General features: G+C 43.4%; 3 protein-coding genes across 10 annotated transcripts; 2 read left to right on the top strand and 1 right to left on the bottom strand.

Moving 5' to 3' along the window:
• Positions 1-79: 79 nt before the first annotated feature.
• Positions 80-4,672, bottom strand: Cpr73D (Cuticular protein 73D). Its single transcript, XM_017144242.3, has 4 exons — positions 4,400-4,672; positions 3,429-3,566; positions 2,103-2,284; positions 80-1,552 (listed from the first exon to the last, which is right to left on the bottom strand). Exons 1-4 carry the CDS (start codon positions 4,525-4,527, stop codon positions 201-203), a joined length of 1,800 nt encoding a protein of 599 aa, XP_016999731.2. The 5' UTR covers positions 4,528-4,672; the 3' UTR covers positions 80-200.
• Positions 4,673-6,125: 1,453 nt separating this feature from the next.
• Obp73a (Odorant-binding protein 73a) lies at positions 6,126-7,921 on the top strand. The gene is made up of 3 exons (XM_017144231.3): positions 6,126-6,306; positions 6,367-6,644; positions 7,496-7,921. The coding sequence occupies exons 1-3, from the start codon at positions 6,126-6,128 to the stop codon at positions 7,781-7,783; spliced, it is 747 nt and encodes a 248-aa protein (XP_016999720.2). The 3' UTR covers positions 7,784-7,921.
• Positions 7,922-8,194: 273 nt separating this feature from the next.
• Ogdh (oxoglutarate dehydrogenase Nc73EF) lies at positions 8,195-21,613 on the top strand. Of its 8 annotated transcripts, none has more exons than XM_017144354.3 (12): positions 8,195-8,261; positions 12,096-12,213; positions 12,271-12,408; positions 12,825-13,004; positions 13,671-13,800; positions 15,485-15,563; positions 15,622-16,033; positions 16,090-16,958; positions 17,563-18,457; positions 18,518-18,672; positions 19,642-19,935; positions 20,914-21,613. In XM_017144354.3, exons 2-12 carry the CDS (start codon positions 12,118-12,120, stop codon positions 21,011-21,013), a joined length of 3,348 nt encoding a protein of 1,115 aa, XP_016999843.2. In that variant the 5' UTR covers positions 8,195-8,261; positions 12,096-12,117; the 3' UTR covers positions 21,014-21,613. The 8 variants fall into 8 exon arrangements, with proteins under 8 accessions (XP_016999843.2, XP_070072079.1, XP_016999842.2 ...); XM_070215978.1 differs by lacking the exon at positions 8,195-8,261 and adding an exon at positions 8,282-8,305; XM_017144353.3 differs by lacking the exon at positions 8,195-8,261 and adding an exon at positions 10,402-10,529.
• The last annotated feature ends 1,360 nt before the right edge of the window (positions 21,614-22,973 follow it).

Below are 22,973 nucleotides of genomic sequence, written 5' to 3'. Positions count from 1 at the left end.
GTAGATCCAGGGAAACCGCAATGTGCAGATTAACCTGCCTATCGAAGACACCACGGATATCAAATAACTTTTAAGATACAGATACAGAGACATAAAATGTATTCCGCTTTAAATACTGTTACAGTTTCCATGTGGAGTCAACCCAGTTGTGGGTTACTTAACCTAGCTAAGCACTACGAACTAGGGGCTCCAGCGGAGGATCAGTGTTCCCTGGAGGCATTCAGCTCGGCGATCTCATCCTGACGCAGTGCCTCCGATGGCGAGAGACCTATCCTTCCGCCCAGGGGCACTATATCGATGTTCTGGACATGGGCACGAACACTTTGGCCCGGCGGCAGACCCACATACCACTTACCCACGTTCTTGATCACCGTGGAATCGCGATGCCTCTGAACCCACTCCCTGTCCCGATCGATCTCCAGGATGCGATGGTTGGCGGTGACCAAGGGAGGCAATGAACTTCCAACGTCGTCGTCGTTGAGGTGGTAATTGTCCCCGGGTCCGCTGATGGCACTAGTGCCCGATCCACCTGTGGGCGGCAGGTAGCCCAGGCCAGAGTCGCCTTCGGCGGAGGAGGAGGAGGAGGAGCCGCCTCCTCCACGACGACTGCCTGCTACTTCTCCCCTTGTTCCTCCTCCTCCTCCTCCTCCCCTCTCAGCGGAGGCACTTCCTCCGAATCGGTTCCTGTTTCTGGATCCACTGGCATTGGTCCTTGTGGAACCACCACCTTGTGCTCCACCTCTCTGCGAAGTACCCCCTCCTCCATCGTATCTAGTGCTGCCCCTTTGGGAACTTCCCGCTGGGAATCCCCGGCGATCTTCTTTGCCATTGAAACTGGTGGAACCAGAGGAACTGGTGCTCAATCCGCCGTCATCCCCTTGGTTATCATCTGCGGATCCGATATCATCATCTGTAGCATCTCCTTCCCCTTGATTCCTATCAGCTGGCTTCAGATATTCCTTGCCACCGGGTCTGCTAGAGGTGCGACCCCTACCTGCACCACCTGATCCTGCAGATCCCGATGCTCCTCCTGAACCACTCGAGCCACCTGAGCCACCTGATCCACCCACTCCCCCTCCTCCTGCCTTTGGACCCAAACCGCCGCCTGCACCCCTGCCAAAATCATTAGCCAGTCGGAAGTCAGGATCCGCTAGACGGAAATCAGCCACCGAGGGATTGATGTGGGTACCGGGACCTATGCGGTTTTGCACCACCCTGTAGCCAATTCCCGCCCCTGCTATATACTCCACTGTCCTCTGCACACCCTTGTCGTCGAGGAAGGAGTAGGTGCCGCGCACCAGGCCATCCGGAGCTCGACTCTCTGCCCGCCGGTGATCCGGACCGGATGCAATCAGCTTGTAGCTACCCGCCGGACCCCTTTGCACCGCCATCTTGCCGCGCGTCTTGGGATGCGACTTGTACAGCGGACTGGAGTAGGCCACCGTGGACGGACTGTCCGGCACGGCATTGGAGATCTCGAAACCGGTTCCGGCTCCAGCTGCATAGCGAACACTGTGCCGCTCGCCCACGTCGTCCAGGTAGGAGTAAAGTCCTGAAACGGGATTGGAAGGAATTATTTTAAAACCTTGGGATAAAAACCAGGGTTCGGAAATTGACACACATGTTAGAAACATGAAAAATTGTACTTTACAGTGTGAGTAAAATTGATGACATGTGTGTCAAATACAAAAGTGTTTAAATGTGAAAATTAATTTCTAACACACACAAAAATCACTTGTGTTTTTTACACACTGTATTTTTAACACAAATGAAAATTAAATTATTAACGAGTCGAAGGAAAAATGAAAAGGAATTCTTATACTCTAGAAAACTGTACATTTTTCAGTTCAACTTACAATTCTGACACTTTTATGTCAAAAACTCGTTGTGTGAAAAACCCGCTTTGTAAAAAACACGTCGTGTAAATAACACAAATGACATGTGTATGTTATTTATGTTTCTAACATAAGCAAGATACAATTTGTTACACATAAGTCAATAACTTCTTTTTGAACTTAACACTTTGACTTTAGTGTTAAGAGCACAAGTTTTTACAGTGTGTGTTATTTTCCGAACCCTGATACATCCTATAAAAAACTCACCCCTTATCCTGTTGCCCGAATCATTCTCCTCGCTGCGCGATTGATCCGGAGTGCGATAGCTAAAGCTGTATGAGGGATCATCGAAGGGATCGGCCAGCGGATCGTCGGGACTTCCGCGCGGCAGTACCGGATACTGGGCCAGGTCCATTTTGCGATGGATCTTCGGTCCGTTCGCGCGAAATCTGTGTGGGAAATTGGGAAGAGATTAATTAGCTGCCTATCACAATGACTGGGGGATTGGGTAAACCCCTTCCAGCGGAAGCGCATTATAGATCCCATCTGAGCCCGGCACGTCGTTACTTTGATTACCCCACATCTCAGGGAACGATCCCATTCAGAATCATCGCTATCGCTGAGCATCTGCAATCCACTATAACTACAGTTTTTGCTCGGAACTCCCAGGCCAGTCAATTTGTTAACAGCTTTTTGTTTCCCCCAATTTACCGGAGATTGCAAAAAACAACAGTAGCCGAAGCGGTAATGGAAAAACGTTTAGGCAACGCCACGAAAAAAAGCAATCCAATGTGTTAGAACGGCTCCAACTTGGAACTCCGTTGGCTTCGGTGGCTTCGGGGGATTCGCTTCAGTGGCCGCCGCCTGCCGCCAACCGCTGATATATGAGCTCAACTTTGACAGGGAGGGGGAGATAACTCACTTTGTGCTGCCACTTCCTCCAACGTTAGTACACTCGGAAAAGAGTCACTTAGTATGGGACCTTGATTTTACAAATTTCCTTTTACATTCAGCCAAACATACACCTGGATATAGGAAACTATTTCCTATTTACAACTTAATTAACTTTTAAACTGAAAATAATTTTGAAATGCATATTGCATTAACAGGATTATTTTTTTTCTATTACATTTTTTTTTAACATTTTCTTAAATTAAAACCTATTAATCTAATTTACTATATTTTAAGATCACTTTTAAGGAAGTTTATAGAAACCTACCCTTAAAATTCCTCAAATCTATATTTTGTTGAATAAATAAAGATGATTGTTATCAACATTTTCAGAAATTAACTAAATTATTCAGTGATCACAAAAAATTTAGTTACTACAAAAAAATAAAGAACCAAGGTAATTTTAATGCTAAATCATAAATTTAAAGTGTTTATACGAATATAAAATTATACTTTAAAATGATATACAAAATTATAATATGAAATAGTTTATGAGAAAGGTTTTGATTCGTAAGTGTATAGTATCTGTCTCCCTTTTTTTCTCCTTCACGAATCTTTTGAAGATTCCCAACCTATGGAATATTTTCTCTCAGTGCAGTACCGCACTTTACCCTCTCGGCTTGGGCGTCTTCGTTTACTCACCCACGTGGTCCGGCTGTGTAGACGGTCTCCTCGATCTGGCCGCTCGCCGGACTCCGCGAACCGTAGCGACCTCGCACCGTGTTGTCCGGAGTGCCCGAGGCGCTGTGATAGTAGCCGCCAATGTCATCATTTGCATGTCTTTTGGCCGATCGGTAGCAGTAGCATTCAGTATCCATTATCCAGTGGTGGCAGAGGTAGCAGTGGAGTTTCCATCGAAACACAAGTAATTGCGTTGCCCCATGCGTGTGAATTGGAGAGGGAAAGATGGTCGGAAGCGTGTTATTGTTGTGGTTGCAAAACGAAAAGGCGTTAAAGAGGTGCTAAAAATCTCAAATTTGTTCGAGTGTGATGGTAAGGTAGCAAACCTCAAATGACCGATTAGATGATTTGTTACATTTATGGCCCATGGCTGCTAAAATACTGTAATTGAGATGTTCCCTTTTTACGGATCGCTATTCCTTTTTAAAGTAAAGGTTGAGAGGTGAATTACAAAAATATAAAGCTGAATTTTCATAATTCGCTGATTGCTGTTATTTTAAGGAATATCATTTGATATACAGGTTCTTTCAAATATTATACTATTTTATTAAAAACGGAGAAAGAGTTTTAGCTCAAATTTTTTTTAAAGAAAAGGTTCTTTTATATTTATAAATTTTATATTAATCTAAAAAAGGGTTTTCTGAAATTGGGAAGTATAAGGAAAAACATAATTTGTTTTGTCAAAATATAAGAAAATATACTTTTACAAACAATCATTTTTTTAACTATTTTAAATTCTCTTTAAAACGTAAAAGTTTCAATTAAATGCACAAATCACTTCTGTTCATTATAGCAAAAATAATAAACGGTTATTGTAATGGTTCGACCCTTAACTTAAGGACCAAATTGAATATTAGTTATATAAATTGTAATGTCACTTTTGCCTCAGTCCTTTTGTAACTTCACAAATAACTTGTCACACATCGTTGTACCGAAACTGAAAAGATCCATCCTCGTTGATGGTATTATACTCGATTTCCGCTCTTGCAGGGTCCGCAAAGAATCCCAAGAGTGCGCAGAGGAACCAAAGGAAATTCAAGTGCCGATGCAGGTGCAGCATCTTCAAATCGCATTTGTTTTAATCCAGTACAGAGATCTCAGGGGCTTCAAACGAGCATCCTGTTGCAGTTACAGTCACAGAATAAATTTGAATTCCCCCAACCGAACCGATTGAACCACAAAACCGAACTGTGATGAGATCCCGACTTGGTCTATAGTCTTTGGACTTTAGTAGGAGCTAGCGGCTAGAACAACGCGACGACGACGACTGATGCGATCCAGCGTTAGACCTTCGTATTTAAATACGATTCTCAGGCGATTCAGCGAGCGGTTCGTGTGGTTGGCAGTGGTGCTGCCGCCACTTGTCTCATCTGACCACCCACCGAAAAGAGCCAAAGCCACGAAGATGAAACAGCAGCATTTGTGTGCAAATTGCGTTACAAGAAAAGCGGAAGGTGGGCTACCGAGGGGGTCGGGTTTACCTCAGGTGAGAGAATTTGTTCTAATGATGGACACGCAAGTGTTGTTGCAGCTGCACTCCTGTGCTGTTTATTTTGTAGCTCCTTGTTCTCCAGATAAAAAAAAAGGGGAAGGAAGACGGAGAACCGGGGAAAATGGCAGGCGGAAAATGGAAAATCGTGCCTGTGTAGCTGTCTGTCAATTAGCTCACGTTGTTCTTGTTCCCCGAAGTTTGCAACCTGGAGAGCTCAGCTTCCTGTTGACAATTTCCCCCCTCCAGCTCTATAAATCTTTCTCTCTCTAAGAATCACTGAACATTGAACTTCAGCGCTGGGGTATTGAATTTTCAATTTTCCCATTTCCATTGCCCCGTTAGCCGGACTCGGCTTATTACCAATTCGATCCAGAGCGAGTCTAGGTCAGTGTCTTAGCAATTTTCGGCCAGCTATGCAATTAAAGGCAATTACCCGACGGCTGGAAGAGAACCTTATGACAATTTCCGCCTAGGATCTTGGGCATTTTAATGAAGCGTAATTAGCTACTCAGATGGCCCCTTCCAAGTACAGTTATTGGCCATTGTTCTGGGTTCTAGACTCTGGGCTCTTGGGGATGTCAGGCCCTCCGCTTGGCTGCCTCTGATTCGGCTTATGGTTTATGGTTTATGGGTCCAGTCCAGCCCATATCCACTACCGCCTTTGATAATCTTAATGGTGGTTTTATATTTTCCCTGTTTTTTTGGCTATAAATGCAAATTGGGCAGAAGGCGGAAGTTTTCCTGAGGCCCACCCATCGGTTAATTGTTCGCTCAATCGGAGCGAGTGCGTTCTGAATCGCAACCGCAGAGACAATGGAACGAAACCTAATGCGATCGGAGAGCTATGATATATAGCTGCTGCCAATGACCATGTTCAAAGGCATGTGGTCGCGGGGCTTTAAGGACAAGTTTCTAACGGACTGCTCGGCACGCATGGGAAATGTGCAACCAGTTGTGGCAGTTGTTTACCGCTTGCCATTGAACCACATACCCATAGAGCAAAACATGGAAAAACTGGAAATTCATAAGTGTGGGCCATCCTGCCAGGTTGGCTGGGTAAAAGTGAAAATGCTTTCGTTTTCATCGCGGCCACTTCTTCGGGGGACATTCATTTGACAGCAGCCCAGGCGTTCAGTTCGGTTCGGTTTGGCCAATTAATCGCAGTCATGAGGATTACACAACTGTTATATATCTCGAGTGTGGTTATCGCATCGATCGAGGCGGTGGAATATCTAATTCGCTTCGAGACGAAGAAGGCCAAGTGCCTGAATCCACCCAGAACTGCGAGGAAAGTGGAGTCGGTGATAAACGAGTGCCAGGATGAGGTGCGCAATAAGTTGGTTAATGGTGGGTCCTGAAAATCAGTTAGGATCGGTTATTAAATATTAAAAGATTTTCCCAAAATAGAGGCCTATGAGATACTCAAAGAGCAGGTGTCCCACAAACAACCGCCCGTTGATCCCAACGATGACTCCATCGACTTTATCTGGCCATCTGTCCCAGGAGGCTCTTCCTCCATCGATCAGCCCCCCAACATCAGTCAGTACGAGTATATAGTCTACGATGAGCCCGAACCACATCGCCATATTGCCCGACTTATGAAGAACATCCGACGTCTGGATGTGGCCAGTTCGGGCATTTACCATCCCACTTTGGTGCCTCTGGAAGACAAACGCATTGCGGGAGTAAGTATATAGTTATATTCTAGTCAGACTTGTAGATCGCTTTTCTTCTCGTGTTAATGAAATGCAAAAGCGACGCTCAATTAAGTTCAATGGCAGCCCAAGAAACAATTGGCAAAACCCCCACTTTAGCTCAGCCAGCAAAGCCTAAAGTCAGGGTTATTAGACAATCGAAAGAAAAGCGCTGCCGCAGATGCGAATGCATTTTCAGATGCATTCAAAATCACACGCCTCCGGCGGAGATTTTTCGCACACCTCCAGCAATGCTGAATTTGATGGCTGAAAAGCGCACTTTATGGCGGCACTTAATACACATTAGCTGGCTTTATGCATCAGCAAATTGAATGTGCATATTGCCCTCTACTTCCTACACAGAAAGAAAAATAGCAGTCTGTGTTCCAAGTTAGGGCTAGTACTCAACAAAAAGTCGTCCAAAACAAAAACTTCATATGAAACAAAATTTTTTGACGTTGTTTTTCATACGAAGTTTTTTGATTTGGACGACTTTTTGTTGGGTTGAGTACCAAGCCTTAAGTTTGATTATGGTTTTTATAAGTATTTTCGAATAATTCACCTTAACACATCACAAATTTTTGTGACAATTTATCTTTATAATTGAAAATATCATCTGAAATATATGATTAATAATAATAATGAATATTTTATTCCCTTTTAAATGGGTTTTTTAACCGTTAAAAAAAATGTATTTTAAATATTGAGCATATATAATAAACTATTAAAATATTAAGAAATTTCATTTTTTAACCTTTTTTTACGGTGCATTAAATTTTCAAATATTTTAATCCGGTTTTAAATACAATTTGACTTTACAAGTAACTTCTTTACATTTTCAGTGCCTGCTGCATTGCGTATACGCCAAGAATAACGCCATCGACCAGAAGGGTTGGCCCACCCTGGACGGACTGGTCCACTTTTACTCCGAGGGCGTCCACGAGCACGGGTTCTTCATGGCCACGCTGCGGTCCGTGAACCTCTGCCTCCGGACAATGACCGCCCGGTACGAAGTGAACCGCAAGGAGCTGCCCAAGAAAGGTGAAAGCTGCGATCTGGCTTTTGATGTCTTCGACTGCATATCCGACCAAATTACCGGCTACTGTCTGGATCAATACAGCAGATATTAATTAGTTACTCAGTGTGTCTAGTGTGCTTCGCGAATAAATGTTTAGTGCAAGTTGAATTCCAGTTTGTATCGGTTATGATGAATGGGTGGTTGGAATAGGCTTTCCCCTTGATTTAACAAAGGTAATACACTTGTAATTTTCAAAATGATAGTATGTTCCAGTCCTAAATAGTCGATTATTCAAACTTTCATACATGCATTTATTTGGGCACGATTAGCAGTCTTATTGCTACTTTCTTATTCACAGATTTAGATTCCCAAAACGAATAAAACGAAAAACATTTCAAATTTTTGAAAAATTTCTACATATATTTTACATGGATTTTGCGGAAGTGGCGCCATCTTCTGTCACATTTGTCATGTAGATAAGTTTTACCAATGCCATGAAAACGATAAAAGTCTTCTGAAAAGCATACAAACGATTTAATATCGATATATTCGACCCACCACTAACGCATAAAGTTTTCGGCTGTAAAAACGTAAATATTTCAACTTTTAACTAGTTTTAAGCAAATTAAGTGCGGTAAAATTCGTAAAAATGCTCTGGGTGATGGGCGACATAGTGCTAATACTGCCACTTCCGGAAAACCCGTATTTCGCGTGCTTTTCTCTTGGCCCACTTTCGAGGTCCGCTTTTCAATCATGTGGAATTCCAGGAATTACCACCAGCGTTTCTGCGATCAATATGCCCCAGCCGCGTGTTCTCCTTTCGGAAAAGTGCAGGATGCGGGCTTTAAATGGGAATTTTTCAGTGGTTTTCCCCCGAGATAAGCTCAAGGACTGTTCTTATATAATGCATATAATGAAAAGTGCAGGTGGGCGGCTCTTTGGCGGAAAAGCGCTTGCGCCGGTTGCCCCGCAAAAGAAAAGTGAAATTTCGCAATGCAAAACAAGCGGCGACGTCACATGTGATTTTGTAAAATTAACTTGGTGGCGCATTGATGACGCAATTGAGCGAGTGCCGCGTGTGCTTTTTCTCCGACCGCCAAATGAATCATCAATCAAAAAATAAAAGATAAAAACGCAAAGAAAGCGAGCGGCCGCATTGTCTGGGGAAGCACAACTAGATTTAGCTGCAGACCGAAGTGGCACATCCGCCACAACCTATCATAAGCCAGCTGCAAAGGCGGCAGATCGGGAATAGTAACCCCCGTAGTAGTACTATTCCCCTCCCCCACCCCCCTCCTTTGGACACTCTTCAATTACCTCATGCTATTGGCCCTCTCTTCTTCTTTCTGGGGGCTCGTCTAGGGTTTTCAATGGAATGCAGTTGCAGGCAGGTTTTTGGACCCGCTAAGCAAGGCTTCCAACCTTATTGATTGCTCCTTATTTACCTTCTTATACCCTTTTATGGGGCATCATAACTTGTGGGTTATTTAAAAGGTCACTTGGCTATTATTAGAAAGTCAAACCACATTTAATTTTCCTTATTATGTTATCGTAATTTATTACAAGTATTGTCACATAAAAAGAGAAGTTTACTTCCAAAAAACCTATTCTTTTACCTTTCGGAAAGATTAATAATTTTCAATTGGGAATTACAAAATTAGTCCTAGAAGAATAATCCCAATGGAAATAATAATAAAACAGTCCTTTCCTTACCGCCACAAGGCATTTCCGTGTTTAGCATAAGCTGAAAAGAGTTTTTATTATTTTGTGGATCTATTAATAGTAATTTCCTTAACTCGTTATCAGATAAATTTTTCCACAGAAAAATCTTGTATTCATTTTTAATAACACAGGAATTAAACTTTGTGAAATTTCCACGAACCATTTCAAGTTTTCCATGATATTTGTGTGCTCCTGAGTATAATCTCACTATTAACCTTTAAGAGTGTTTAAAGGTTCGGTGCTCTTCAACTGTTCGTTTTTTCGCACCCGCTCTCGAGGTAAATTGTTAAGTTAACGTGACTCGTTTGTGAACTTGAAACTTTATTGATTAGCGGAAAAGTAATCGATACACACGCACATATTCACTTCCACTTGGCCTGACCTATTAGATGCACAGCGAGAAATAAAGTTATACTGCATATAATAAAATAATATTATTTAGTAGAATTTTTAGTAATGACCTATAATAATTTAAATAATAAATTATAAAAATATTTATGTATATTTCTTTTGAAGCTCTCATTCTGCCCTCGGTGTTATGCGATAAACAAGCTGTATTGTTGTATTTTGGATATTATTTTTCTGTATGCATACCTTACCTCTTTCACTCTCTAATTCCACCTCCTCTTTCTCTTTTTGACGACTGTGTGGGCGGCATTTTTTCAAACACTCAGCCGGCTGACGATCGGACTTTGGGATTGTTGTAAACAAATTCGGGCTATAAATACGCAGGCGATGGGGAAAATACAGGAGGCGGGGTGGTTAGATAAGCGGAGGAAGTACGGCCGATATATGCATTATGTACCTGGCTGTTATCAGGTCCGCCGATCGGCGATCGAAGACCAAACCCCCTTTTGCCAGAAGATAAAGATACAACGCCGAGTTGTCATGTGCCCGTTTTGAGTGTGTGTTTCTTTTTTATCACACACTCTGTGTTTTCCTTCCAATTTTTCACCCCGCTCGGCGGTCCGTCGCTTGGTGAAGAGCAAAAATTCGATTTCTAAATTTTGTATTTCACTCTCGAAGGCGGTCGCTTTTGTATTTTCGCTTCAGTCGACGCGCAGCACTCAGCACGAACAAACGTTTGCCGCGTATCTGCGAGATACGGATACGAGTACGACGAGTACATATATTCGGTTGGTTTTTGGAGCAGTCGCACCGCATATATTATACGGTTTTTTATTCCGCCGCAGTGCAGTGTATATATAGAGTCGGATTTTCGATGGCCATCCCCCCCTAAAACATCAAAATTAAATGGATTTTTCCAGTCATGCTACGAATTGTGGAACTGCAGACTCACCGAGCGAGCCATTTCACACTAATTAGCTCCATCTGGGCATTCTACATTCTAATATCTGGCTGCTCTCACGCGAGTCTCTGTTTTTTGCACTTATGTAATGTGTTTTCGTAACATCGGCGACGACGTCGAGCAGAATATAATTGCAGGGAAAGCAGTAGACGAAAAGCGCCAGCGCTAAACAAGCAAACAGATGATAAACACTGAAAGAAACTAAATTGAATTATTGCCTCAAAGGGGCTGTAAATGCATCTGTAACTGTAACTATTACAAAATTGAAAACCCCGAGTGCTGCACTTTCAAATACTTAACTTTGACCGCTCCAAACCGGTTAGCCGTTCCAATTGTTGTCTTTCTTTCCTTTTTTCTCATGTCTGGGGGCCAGCGTTTTGTAATCATTTGATTCGGATCGTCTGGGCAGCATGCGTTCGTCGATAAGACATGTGACCTGGCCACGCCTTCCTTGCCCCTTTGGGTTCCCATTCCGAATTTCAATTTGTATATATTTTTTTTTGCACGACTTTAGATAGGGATCCAATTACGACATCCGCACGCGCGGCCCTATCGCTAATAATTTGATTAATAATTTGACAAATTCTGGAAGTGCTGGCGTGGCATGATCGGGATTGGAGGCCGGTTTACCAGCCATCTTATCAATCTACAGGCGTCTAGAGGCTTCTGCGTTTAGTCACGGAATTTAAACCGCAGGAATTTATTACTCCGACCCCGGGACATTCACACTTGACGTTTTAACGCTTATCTGGGCAAACTCGTTTCGGCCAAGAAATGATTCGGAGATGGCAAACAAAAGGCCCGGGGCAAATATTCACAACTGATTAAAAGTTGGGAAACGAATAAACTGCGCAAAAAGCAGCTGCTTCTCCTCCTCTCTCTTTTCCTGCATATAAAACCCATTTCACCATTATATTTGGGGGCCAAAGTATCTCCGCCATTTCTTGGCTGATTATCAAAAAGACGAGCGGACGGTCGAAACCAGCCCACGTTAGTTTGACGTCATCGGCGGAATCAGCAGGCGTACCGCATCACGTGTGCTTTCCCAGCAGTCTAGTCCGGCTTCAGACGTATGTAAATTCCACTCGATAAAGTCCCCCAACTCCCCCTGTTCTGTGAACTTGTTTCGTGCGGGAATTTCATAACTAGCCCGTTAACCGCCTGGCAACAAGTTTTGATCGGTGACACAGTTAAAAAACATAGAACATGACCATGACGTAAAAACTTCTAGGCTATCTTATCGCACTTACAGCAGCCGAGGGTCAGGGGTTCGGTGTTTAGGGGGTGGTGACTTGTTTGTCAACAAAAGCACCATCGATTAATCAGTCGCAAGTGATATAATAGTCCCCTGATAAGATCCCCACTAAAGATTGTCTCTCGCCTTTCGTTTCAGTTCTATTTTGTAAAGCTACAAAATGCATAGAGCCCACACAGCCTTCAGCCTGGCCTTGTCGCCGATGGCACACAAGAACTTCGCCACATGGCTGCTCAAGAGCAGCAGCAGTCAGCAGGTGAGTCTAGTCAATGGAGATCTTAAAAATAATCGAAATAATAATATAATCTTTCAGATGGCCAAGGTAACTGCAGCGGCCGCTGTGCGCACCTACAACTCCGCGGCTGCCGAACCTTTTGCCAACGGCAGCACCGCCTCCTATGTGGAGGAGATGTACAACGCCTGGCTGCGGGATCCCACTTCCGTGCACACCGTAAGTATATCTGTTAAAAAAGGGATATGATCCGCCAAAAATCGATTGATAATTCCGGTTATGAGTCGACTTACAACCAGTTTCTAAAAGAGAGTATTTTTTCGGTTATTTATGTTTGTTTTTGATGCGGATACATTTATTTATTTATCATAAAAAGTCAGTAAAATCCTTTATTTAAAATGATTTAAGATTTGGGGTCTTAAAAATCAAGCATTTATTACCAAATGAAAAATGCATTTTAGTGAACATTTAATATTTCCACTTCTGTCTTCCTAAAAGAAACTTGAATCCACATTATATATCTCTTCTTTACATGTTTGTAAGGCGGATCGTATAAAACGTTGTCCTTATATTTTCTAAAACTATATATTAATTATATATAATGATATTAAAATTAAAATCCCTCTTAATTTCAGTCCTGGGATGCGTACTTCCGCAGCAACAGCTACGTCAGCCCGCCGAACCTGGCACCCGTGCAGGCCAACACCCTGCCGCTGACCGCCTTCAACTTCGGAGGAGCCGTCTCCGGCGCTGCGCCCGACTCCAAGACCATCGACGACCATCTGGCCGTCCAGGCCATCATCAGGAGCTACCAGGTAGGTCGGCTCGTGCTGGCTCGACCGCTTGGTTCCCAGTCGAACGGTGGAGATTGCAGCCACAGCCATCGCGGATCGTATTCGTATTCGTTGGCGCTTTTTGTTTCGTTCTCCTAGGTTCAGTTAATGTTTATGTTTAGATTATGATTACTAGAGTTGCCTTTGCCCCAGTTATGTGTGTCCATACTTGTGCATTTCCCAAGACCAGTTCATTCCGAATCCAGTTGTCATGGTAGTTTAGAAAATACTTTGTCGACCTCCCACGCCATCCACAATCTCCATAGAGTTAGACATTCATGAGTAGTTTGGTTTTCTGTTCGATCACTTCCATTCCGGTTCACCAAGTAGTAATTGCTGGGGGGGATTGGTCACATTTGTTTGCACCATTTCTCATAAGTTATTTAAGCCTAAGATATAATCAAAGAAGGTGTTCTAATTTTATTGCCAAAAAAGGAGTTATTTTCTTAATTTGCACATGACATAGATTTTTGGTAAATTTAAGCCCGTTGATTTGTAGCTGGTTTCCATTGTTTGAGTTACTAAAGCCATACGATAACTTCCTGGCGTTCACATTTAACTTGATATACCTAAGTCCTTTGATCTACCCTGTACACCTATTACATTTAATCAACCAATCTATCTACGATATGTACGTACCGCATATAGTCACGAGGTCATTTGGCATCTGATCTGGATCCGATGGGAATTTTGACTCGCGAAAAAACCGTCTGCAAGGATGGGCTAGCACGTCGTGCTAACGAAGATGTGCTCAGGCAGCATTCTGGGTTTTTGTTTGGTAAATTCCTTTTACAGAACTCTCTCTCTCTCATTTAACCCCTAGTCGCACCACTCAACCCCAAACCCGTTTGCACCATCCCGCTACTACCCACTCGCCCACCTAGAAACTAAGTTAAACACCCAAAAAAACATACGCAATTGGTTCTGAAAATAACTCGTGCTTAAAGTTAAATGAAATTCGGAGTTGATGAGGAAGGGAAACAGTCCCAGCTTAGGATTAAGTTAGCGAGTTTCGTTCAGATTTATAAGACTTTCTGTAAGTAACCTTTGGTGTTTGGCTTTCTCGAAGTTCGTATCTTTCAGTTAAGAGTTAAGCGTTAAGACCTACAGTTAAGCATCCTGTCTATTCTCTATCTCTCGGCACCCCAGTTCCATATCTCTCTGTTTCCGTTTCTGTTTCTGCACTCTGTCCCACCGATCCTCGATTAACACTTGGAATCCGAAAACATTGCCATCCACCGATCATCGTCTACTGATCCTGTCGAAGCTTTTAGTGTTCGCTTTATTTTGTGTTCGTGCGCTGAGGACTTGTATCTGTTTTTGTTTAAGCCATATCTATTCTATAATTTTAATTGATTATTTTCTTTTCCTTTATTTTTATATAACCGCTTCCTAACCTAAATGTAACCAAATCGAAAACACAAACTGCAATCGAAACTCAAACCGAAACCGCCAATCGTCTCGAACAATGTTTAAAACCAAATATTCCAAATTCTCTCTCTTTGTACTATGTGTGTGTTGTGAAAACCTAAAAACAAATCGAAACCGAACCAATTCAAATCCGAAAACATTGTTAATACTACCACCACCAACACCACCACCAACCACCCAATACTGACACGTTAGATTCGAGGACATAATATTGCTCACCTCGATCCACTCGAAATTAATACACCAGAATTGCCTGGCAACTCCTCGACGAAATCCATTTACGCTAATTTCAGTTTTGGTAAGTAAATCCGGCGTTGGTCGAAACACCAGAACATACCCAGTTTGAGTTCCTTAACCTTGATTTGTAAATATGTACCTTAAAACCGAATATTGTGTTAGTGACGTTCTATCTATCTTTCACCCGCACACACGATCCCCGGCATCAAAATCTCGAATATCAAATCCAACCAACCACACAAATGTATCCAATGATATATAGAACCAAGTAAATATGCGCTATATATTGCCAATAACTTTGTGTTACATTGTTTGCACACTTCTACCTCATTACTTTTATTGCTTTTCCTTGGATGTCGTGCCAATAAGTTTAAATATTAGCTATCTTAACGTTTCGATTATTATGTCATCAGTAAATTGCATGATTGTTTTGTTTTTCACAAGCCAAACGATGGGAAATCGATTGATAAGCCCCTTTTAGTCTGATTGCGAGTGAAGTGATTACGAGTCCATTAGAAATGAAAATATCAGTTACCACCGATAGTGTCTAATGCATGTCCAGTTAAATGTCCAAGTGAGAAACCAGTGAAGAACCGAGATGAGAGCATGAGCATCCGAACCCAATGTACTATGTACAAAACACCTCCGAATAGAAGAAACAAAAATCATTACACTCCGAATTTCAAACCAACATTTGCCGCCTACAGTTTACTAACTCCCCATTATAACACCGCCATTAAGAACCCCTTACTAAAGTCTTGACTTCCCACCCTCTGCACAATAAATAAATACAGGCGAGCAGGACATGGAGCGCCAGTTCAAGCTTCCCAGCACCACCTTCATTGGAGGCGATGAGGCCTCCTTGCCGCTGAAGTGAGTAAATCATCTTTAGTTTCAAAACCCTTAACTAATATCTTCTTATTCTCCAAAGGGAAATCCTGAACCGCCTGGAGAACGTCTACTGCAACAAGATCGGCGTGGAGTTCATGTTCATCAACTCCCTGGAGCAGTGCAACTGGATCCGCAAGCGTTTCGAGACCCCCGGCGTGCTGAACTTCTCGCCCGAGGAGAAGCGCCTGATCCTGGCCCGTTTGACCCGTGCCACCGGCTTCGAGGCCTTCCTGGCCAAGAAGTACTCCTCCGAGAAGCGTTTCGGTCTGGAGGGCTGCGAGATCATGATCCCGGCCCTCAAGGAGATCATCGATGTGTCCACCGAGCTGGGCGTGGAGTCGGTCATCATGGGCATGCCCCATCGTGGACGTCTCAACACCTTGGCCAATGTGTGCCGCAAGCCCTTGAACCAGATCTTCACCCAGTTCGCTGGTCTGGAGGCTGCTGATGATGTGAGTGAAATACGAGAGAGTTATCAAAAGAAATACTTAAAGGTTTTCCTTTCCAGGGTTCCGGTGATGTCAAGTACCATTTGGGCACCTACATCGAGCGCCTGAACCGCGTGACAAACAAGAACATCCGCCTGGCCGTCGTGGCCAATCCTTCGCATCTGGAGGCCGTCGATCCCGTCGTGCAGGGCAAGACCCGTGCCGAGCAGTTCTACCGCGGCGACCAGGAGGGCAAGAAGGTCATGTCCATTCTGATCCACGGCGACGCCGCCTTCTGCGGCCAGGGCGTTGTCTACGAGACGATGCATCTGTCGGATCTGCCCGACTACACCACCCACGGCACCATCCACGTGGTGGCCAACAACCAGATCGGCTTCACCACCGATCCCCGCTTCTCGCGGTCCTCGCCCTACTGTACCGATGTGGCTCGTGTGGTCAATGCCCCCATTTTCCACGTCAATGCTGATGATCCCGAGGCCGTGATGCATGTGTGCAAGGTGGCTGCCGAGTGGCGTGCCACTTTCCACAAGGATTGCGTTATTGATCTGGTCGGCTACCGACGCAACGGACACAACGAGATCGACGAGCCCATGTTCACGCAACCGCTGATGTACCAGAAGATCCGCAAGCACAAGAACTGCTTGGATTTGTATGCCGACAAGCTGATTGCCGAGGGCACCGTCACCGGCGAGGAGGTCAAGTCGGTGGCCGCCAAGTACGAGAACATTTGCGAGGAGGCCTTCGCTTTGGCCAAGACCGAGACGCACGTCAAGTACAAGGACTGGCTCGACTCGCCCTGGTCCGGCTTCTTCGAGGGCAAGGACCCCCTGAAGGTGGCGCCCACGGGTGTGAAGGAGGAGACCCTCATCCACATTGGCAACCGCTTCTCGTCGCCGCCTCCGAACGCTGCTGAATTCGTCATCCACAAGTAAGAGTCATGATCATTAGACTTCGAATTTTGCATATTTGTACATTTTTGGTCCGATTTTTACCAACATTTCCAGGTAGGTGTCATATTTTTCCAATGTAATAAATTCGGATGCGTATCGGAAATATGAAAAAAATATGCATAAAATATGCAAAATATATGCGGACAACTACTCAAATTTTTAACGAACCTTTAGTAAACACGGCGAGCAATTCAAACGAGTAGTTTGGCCGACAGGGCCATAAGCTATTCTGTTCCTTTTACTATTTTTGGAAATATAAATAGGGTTTTCTTAAATTTGGGAAAAAATTAGATATCTTAGAAATGACGAAAAGGAACAAACAATTTTCTTGGGGTAAATTAGGTTGGCTATGAAATGGTCAATAAGTTTATTTTATACTTTGCATATTTTATGCATTTGCATTTTATGCAAATATGCAAAAGAAATAAAAAATGCCATTATTTTTAAACTAAATTTTTATTGAAAGGAGCTTTGGTGTTTTCGGAATTGATCTATCTTTATCCTATAAAAATATGCAAAATCCGAGGTCTCATGATCATCTATCACTTCTTCGAATATTCATTTACTGATTGCTTTTTCCAGGGGTCTCCTGCGCGTGTTGGCCGCCCGCAAGGCCATGGTGGACGACAAGATGGCCGATTGGGCTCTGGGCGAGGCCATGGCCTTCGGCTCCCTGCTGAAGGAGGGCATTCACGTACGCCTCTCGGGACAGGATGTGGAGCGCGGCACCTTCTCGCACCGTCACCACGTGCTGCACCACCAGCTGGTGGACAAGGCCACCTACAACTCGCTGCAGCACATGTACCCGGATCAGGCGCCCTACTCCGTCTCCAACAGCTCGCTGTCGGAGTATGCAGTCCTCGGCTTCGAGCACGGCTACTCGATGACCAATCCCAATGCCCTGGTGCTCTGGGAGGCCCAGTTCGGTGACTTCAGCAACACGGCCCAGTCGATCATCGATCAGTTCATCTCCAGCGGTCAGTCCAAGTGGGTGCGCCAGTCGGGCCTGGTGATGCTGCTGCCCCACGGCATGGAGGGCATGGGACCCGAGCACTCCTCGTGCCGCGTCGAACGCTTCCTGCAGATGAGCAGCGACGATCCCGACTACTTCCCCCCGGAGTCCGATGAGTTCGGAGTGCGACAGCTGCACGACATCAACTGGATCGTGGCCAACTGCTCGACGCCCGCCAACTACTATCACATCCTGCGCCGCCAGATCGCCTTGCCCTTCCGCAAGCCCCTCATCCTGTGCACGCCCAAGTCGCTGCTGCGCCACCCGGAGGCCAAGAGTCCCTTCAGCGAGATGAGCGAGGGCAGCGAGTTCCAGCGCATCATCCCCGACAACGGCCCCGCCGGCCAGAATCCCAGCAACGTGAAGAAGGTCGTCTTCTGCTCGGGCCGCGTCTACTACGATCTGACCAAGACGCGTACGGAAAAGAAGCTGGAGAGCGACGTCGCCATCGTGCGCGTGGAGCAGGTTAGTCACCATTGTTCTACTTCTTTTGGGAACATTATCTAACCCTTGTTTTATGTTCAGATCTCTCCCTTCCCCTTCGATCTGGTCAAGGAGCAGGCCAATCTGTACAAGAACGCCGAGCTCGTTTGGGCCCAGGAGGAGCACAAGAACCAGGGCAGCTGGACCTACGTGCAGCCTCGTTTCCTCACCGCCCTGAACCACAGCCGCGACATCAGGTAGGTGCCAGTAGTAAAGGGATCCACCCATCTGAGACAGGAGCACTCCGATTAAGTCCTCACGCCCCAGTTTTTCTCTCAGTCTCAGATTCGCTTCTTCTTATCCCTTCAATGGAGTGCACTATTCTCATCGTGCACTGTATCTCTTTTTACTTTTGATTCTCTGAATATCTTACTCTCCTTTGCTATTGTTTCACTACTTTTGCATTAACCTATCATTTGATTTTACTCTCATACCTCATCGCTGTCGCTATCTCTCTAAGCTGCCTGGGCCGTACGATATAATGAGATATTAAAACCACTTCTTTAATTAGTGAAAAAGTATCATACGGCCTTGGCTTATTTTAATTTATTTAGAGCTTCCTATCACCCCTCACTTGCCTCCTAGCTGCGGTTTTTATCACGCTCCCACCTCTTTATATCTCTCTACCTATCTTATTAGCTAGTCTTAGACCCAATAAGTGATGAAACACCTCTACACAAACACGACCACACTCATCGAACGGATATCCGCTTCTGATTTATCTTTTTGTTTGGATGAGCATGTCCAGCACCGCAAAAGAAAATCCAAGTCATTATAATCACAAATCTAAAATGAATCACTGAAATTTGTATCGCTAAAAATTCTCCAAGCGAGTCCATCAGCAAATTGGCTTCATCCATCCGATATTTCATCCTATCCATTATTACTTTGCATGGCTTCTTATGATTATCATTTCGTTTAACCTCTGAGTTATCTTTCTTTACTAATCGAAACTTGTGAAAGACGAGCAAACCAGTTGTGTTTTATTTCGAAAACCCCCCCAAAATCCCACCCACTCGTTGTGTAAATATGTACGTGCAATTGGCAAAACCTGAAGAAAAATAGAAAAATTTGAAAAAATTCGAAACTACCCAAGAAAACGAAAAGCAACCAAAAACAAATCCTTTCTCTCTTTCTCTCTCTCTGTGTATGTGTTATTGTTACAGCCAAAGCGATGAGCAATCCTCCTCCACCAATACTACCACTACTACTGATCATACTAATCACGAATCCGCCACCGCCAACGATTCCGATTCTAACTCGAAACCCTGGCTGAGTCGCATGTTCGCCGCCTCGAACTCGAACGGCGGCGATCCTAAGGATCCGGCGGTGACCCTAGGCGGTGACTTTAATGCCGCCAAGCACTTTGATTTAAAGAACGTACGACACGATTTCAATAGGCCCGCGGGCATCGCGGCCGCTCCGGGCGGACGTATAGCGAAAACCGGACGCAAAATTAGGTGAGAGGGCCAGCTCAGCTCAGCTCAGCTCTGCTACGATGCGCGCGATCAATAAACTCTATATCTACAATTAATCTATCTAATCAACCTATCTACTACCCACTACTATCTGCAATATAACTATCCTACCAACCGGAAATTAACTCTCAGTTCCGTTAACTCTTCATTTGTCCCCCCGTTTCCGTTTTTATCCGTTTCCTCGATTGCGATTCTGATTTCTGTTGTTTGGCATGATGTTTGTTCCATGGTCTAGCGCCTCATGGTCCCCCGATGAAAAAAGAACAACACACTAAACCCTACTTACTACTCTTAACTCCAACTCAACTATCTAACCCTCTAATCCCAGAGCACTGTTTTACTTTTCCGTCCAGAGTTTTTGTTTGCACCTCGTGCGTTTCGAAAGTTTTGCATTTGATTTTGAAAAATTCCCCTTTTTATTGCTGTTTACAAGTCCCCGTCATGAAAGAGATAACCACAGTTAACCCCGACATCTAAACTGCTTAAATCTAATCCAAGTCGTCCTGTATGTTTTTGTCCAACGTGTTGTTTATATACCACACAAAGAAACTATGTACAATGCGCAGTTTTAGTGCTTATAGGCTGACATCTCATATTTATACCATCCTAATCCAGGCAGTTTGCTGTTCAACGAAGCTTGAGAATTTACAATACCGATTCAAACGAAATTACTTATTTTCAGGGGTCCATTTCAATGTTTGGGTTCGGTGTGGTTCCCTTTTAACTCCACTCTCGACCTAAGATCTCTTTTCATTTTAATCTATATATATCTAATACCCTGCGCTTGCTTAACCCTCATTTCATTGAACATTTGCCATAACTGTGCTAAAACCAATCAAAGAAACTAGACTAAAGTTTAGTGCACGTGTCTAACCGAATCAAAAACCGAATGTTGTGTGAACTTACCGTCCGATATCTCAAGTATCCCCATCTAATACCTAGTTTTTTGACTATCCACAGCTATGTTGGTCGTGCCTGCGGAGCCTCTACCGCCACAGGATCGAAGGCCCAGCACATCCGTGAGCTGAACGCGCTGCTCAACGACGCGATTTCGACCTAAAGAGGTGCAGACTCGATAGTGAGGAGGTGGAGATGGAGACGATGAATATTAATTACGATTATATTTTGTATTGAAACGTATGCAGACTCTTTGATACGATTTTTTGCTGACGAAATTGTTAAGAGCATTGTGTGAAAGTAATGAAATGTTAAATATTAGTTTAGTGAAATTACAAGAGCAAACGGCAACCAAGTAACAAATAACACGAAATGTTTAGTGTTTAGTAAACAATCAAAACAAGAAATCTAAAACCACTCATAGCAAGTCTTTAATGCAAACTAAAGAGCCAAGATCTAGTAAATAGCCAATTCTATGCGCATATATTTGGAGTGATAAGAGCTCGCATAGGAGGATCACTATACTTTCAGAATGAATAAAACCCTTTCTAACTTTATTTCTTATTCCTATGTTTAATATTTATTTTATTGTATTATATATAATTAAACTATCTCAGTCCAAGCGAAAGAGCTCTGCAGGCCACAATTTTGACAACTTTTATCGATCGCAGGCCAAGAAATCATTTTGTGTTTTTGTTTGCCTAAGTTACACATTTTTGTTTAAATAAATAAACAAGTATAATACTTAACAATGACAAACCAACAGAGCTGTGCTTTAGTTCATCACCGATCGAGGAGGCACTATCAGGGATATAGATCGCGTTTTGTATACTGGAAGGAAGGCTTTGATTACGATTCTCAACAACTTGTGTTTGGAATTAAGCAAAGCGTGTTTTAATTTTTTGGAAACCCTTTATAGAGCGCATCTAAATGCAGCCAAAACGCTTTAATTGTTTTTGATCCAAGGACGGAGTTCAATCAGGACCCTCTCAAAATATTTACAAAACAAAATATATATATATATTTAAAATTAATATTGCACTTTGTCTCGCACCAATATAAGATATTGAACTGTAGAGTGATAAAGCTAAGGAAGAGCCAGGCATTCAAGCAACTTTTCAAAGAAAAACAAAATGAACATACCTATTTTACAGAAATATAGAACTTAACGAGAGAGTATGTGTGTGCGACCTTGTCGAAAATCGAACTTTAACTCTAAATTTTAATGTTACTAACAAAGAATAAATCACAACTTTGCACCAAGTAAGTAAGTAGAATGTTAACATCAAATATTACACAAGACAAAGAGTTTTCAAGAGCCCTGATAAGAAATGAGTTTGCGGTATATGTAAAATGCGGGGATAAACACGATTTAAATATACAATTTACTATATAAAGCATGATACATGGCGACTTTTATTGTGGAAAACCTTTTACAGCTTCTAGATCAAAGAACTCATATCTTGCGCAGCGGGAACCAGTTTCTGCTTTCAATTTTCTTCTCTTTTTCTGCTGACCAGCAACTAGATTTTCTACAGGAAGTTGGAAGAGTGGCCGCAAAGCATTTTCCATTTTCACTGCTCCATCATTCTATGCGTACTTTCACATGCTATCTGCAAGATGGAGCCAAGATCTTCCTGTCCTGACAACTTGGACAACGCCAATTGGGCAGGTAAAGTGCTCACTTTTGGTCAATTTCTTTCCCCTTGCAAAACCAATTTCATCGAACATCTTCGGCAAAGTTGTTGGCTCGACTTTGCCTTACTTTCTAATGTTGACAGTATTTTTTCATGTACCCCCGGAGGAACTCCTCCAGCGATCGCAGCCGAGAGTGTCTTTCTTTCGGGGCTGCTCTTGTGCGGTTTCCAGGTAATTGTGCAAAGTGTATCAGAGGCAAACACGCCGTGTCTGGAATTCTTAAATATTTTCTGTTGACTCAAGTATTTTGCGTTTTTATAGCAGACTCTGTCAAAAGAAAAATATCACTACAAGAAATGAGAAAGTAATTTATAGCTTCAGGTACCGAAGGGTTAAACACTCTCTTGATACAGTAAAATTAAGGTTAATATTTAAAATCATAATTTTAATAATTCAAATATAACCAAAATTTTAATTCATCTATT

This window comes from Drosophila takahashii, chromosome 3L (genome assembly GCF_030179915.1).
Source record: "Drosophila takahashii strain IR98-3 E-12201 chromosome 3L, DtakHiC1v2, whole genome shotgun sequence".
NCBI classification, from domain to species: domain Eukaryota; kingdom Metazoa; phylum Arthropoda; class Insecta; order Diptera; family Drosophilidae; genus Drosophila; species Drosophila takahashii.
Note: the sequence above shows the minus strand (reverse complement) of the source record. Positions and strands in the feature narration are given on the sequence as shown.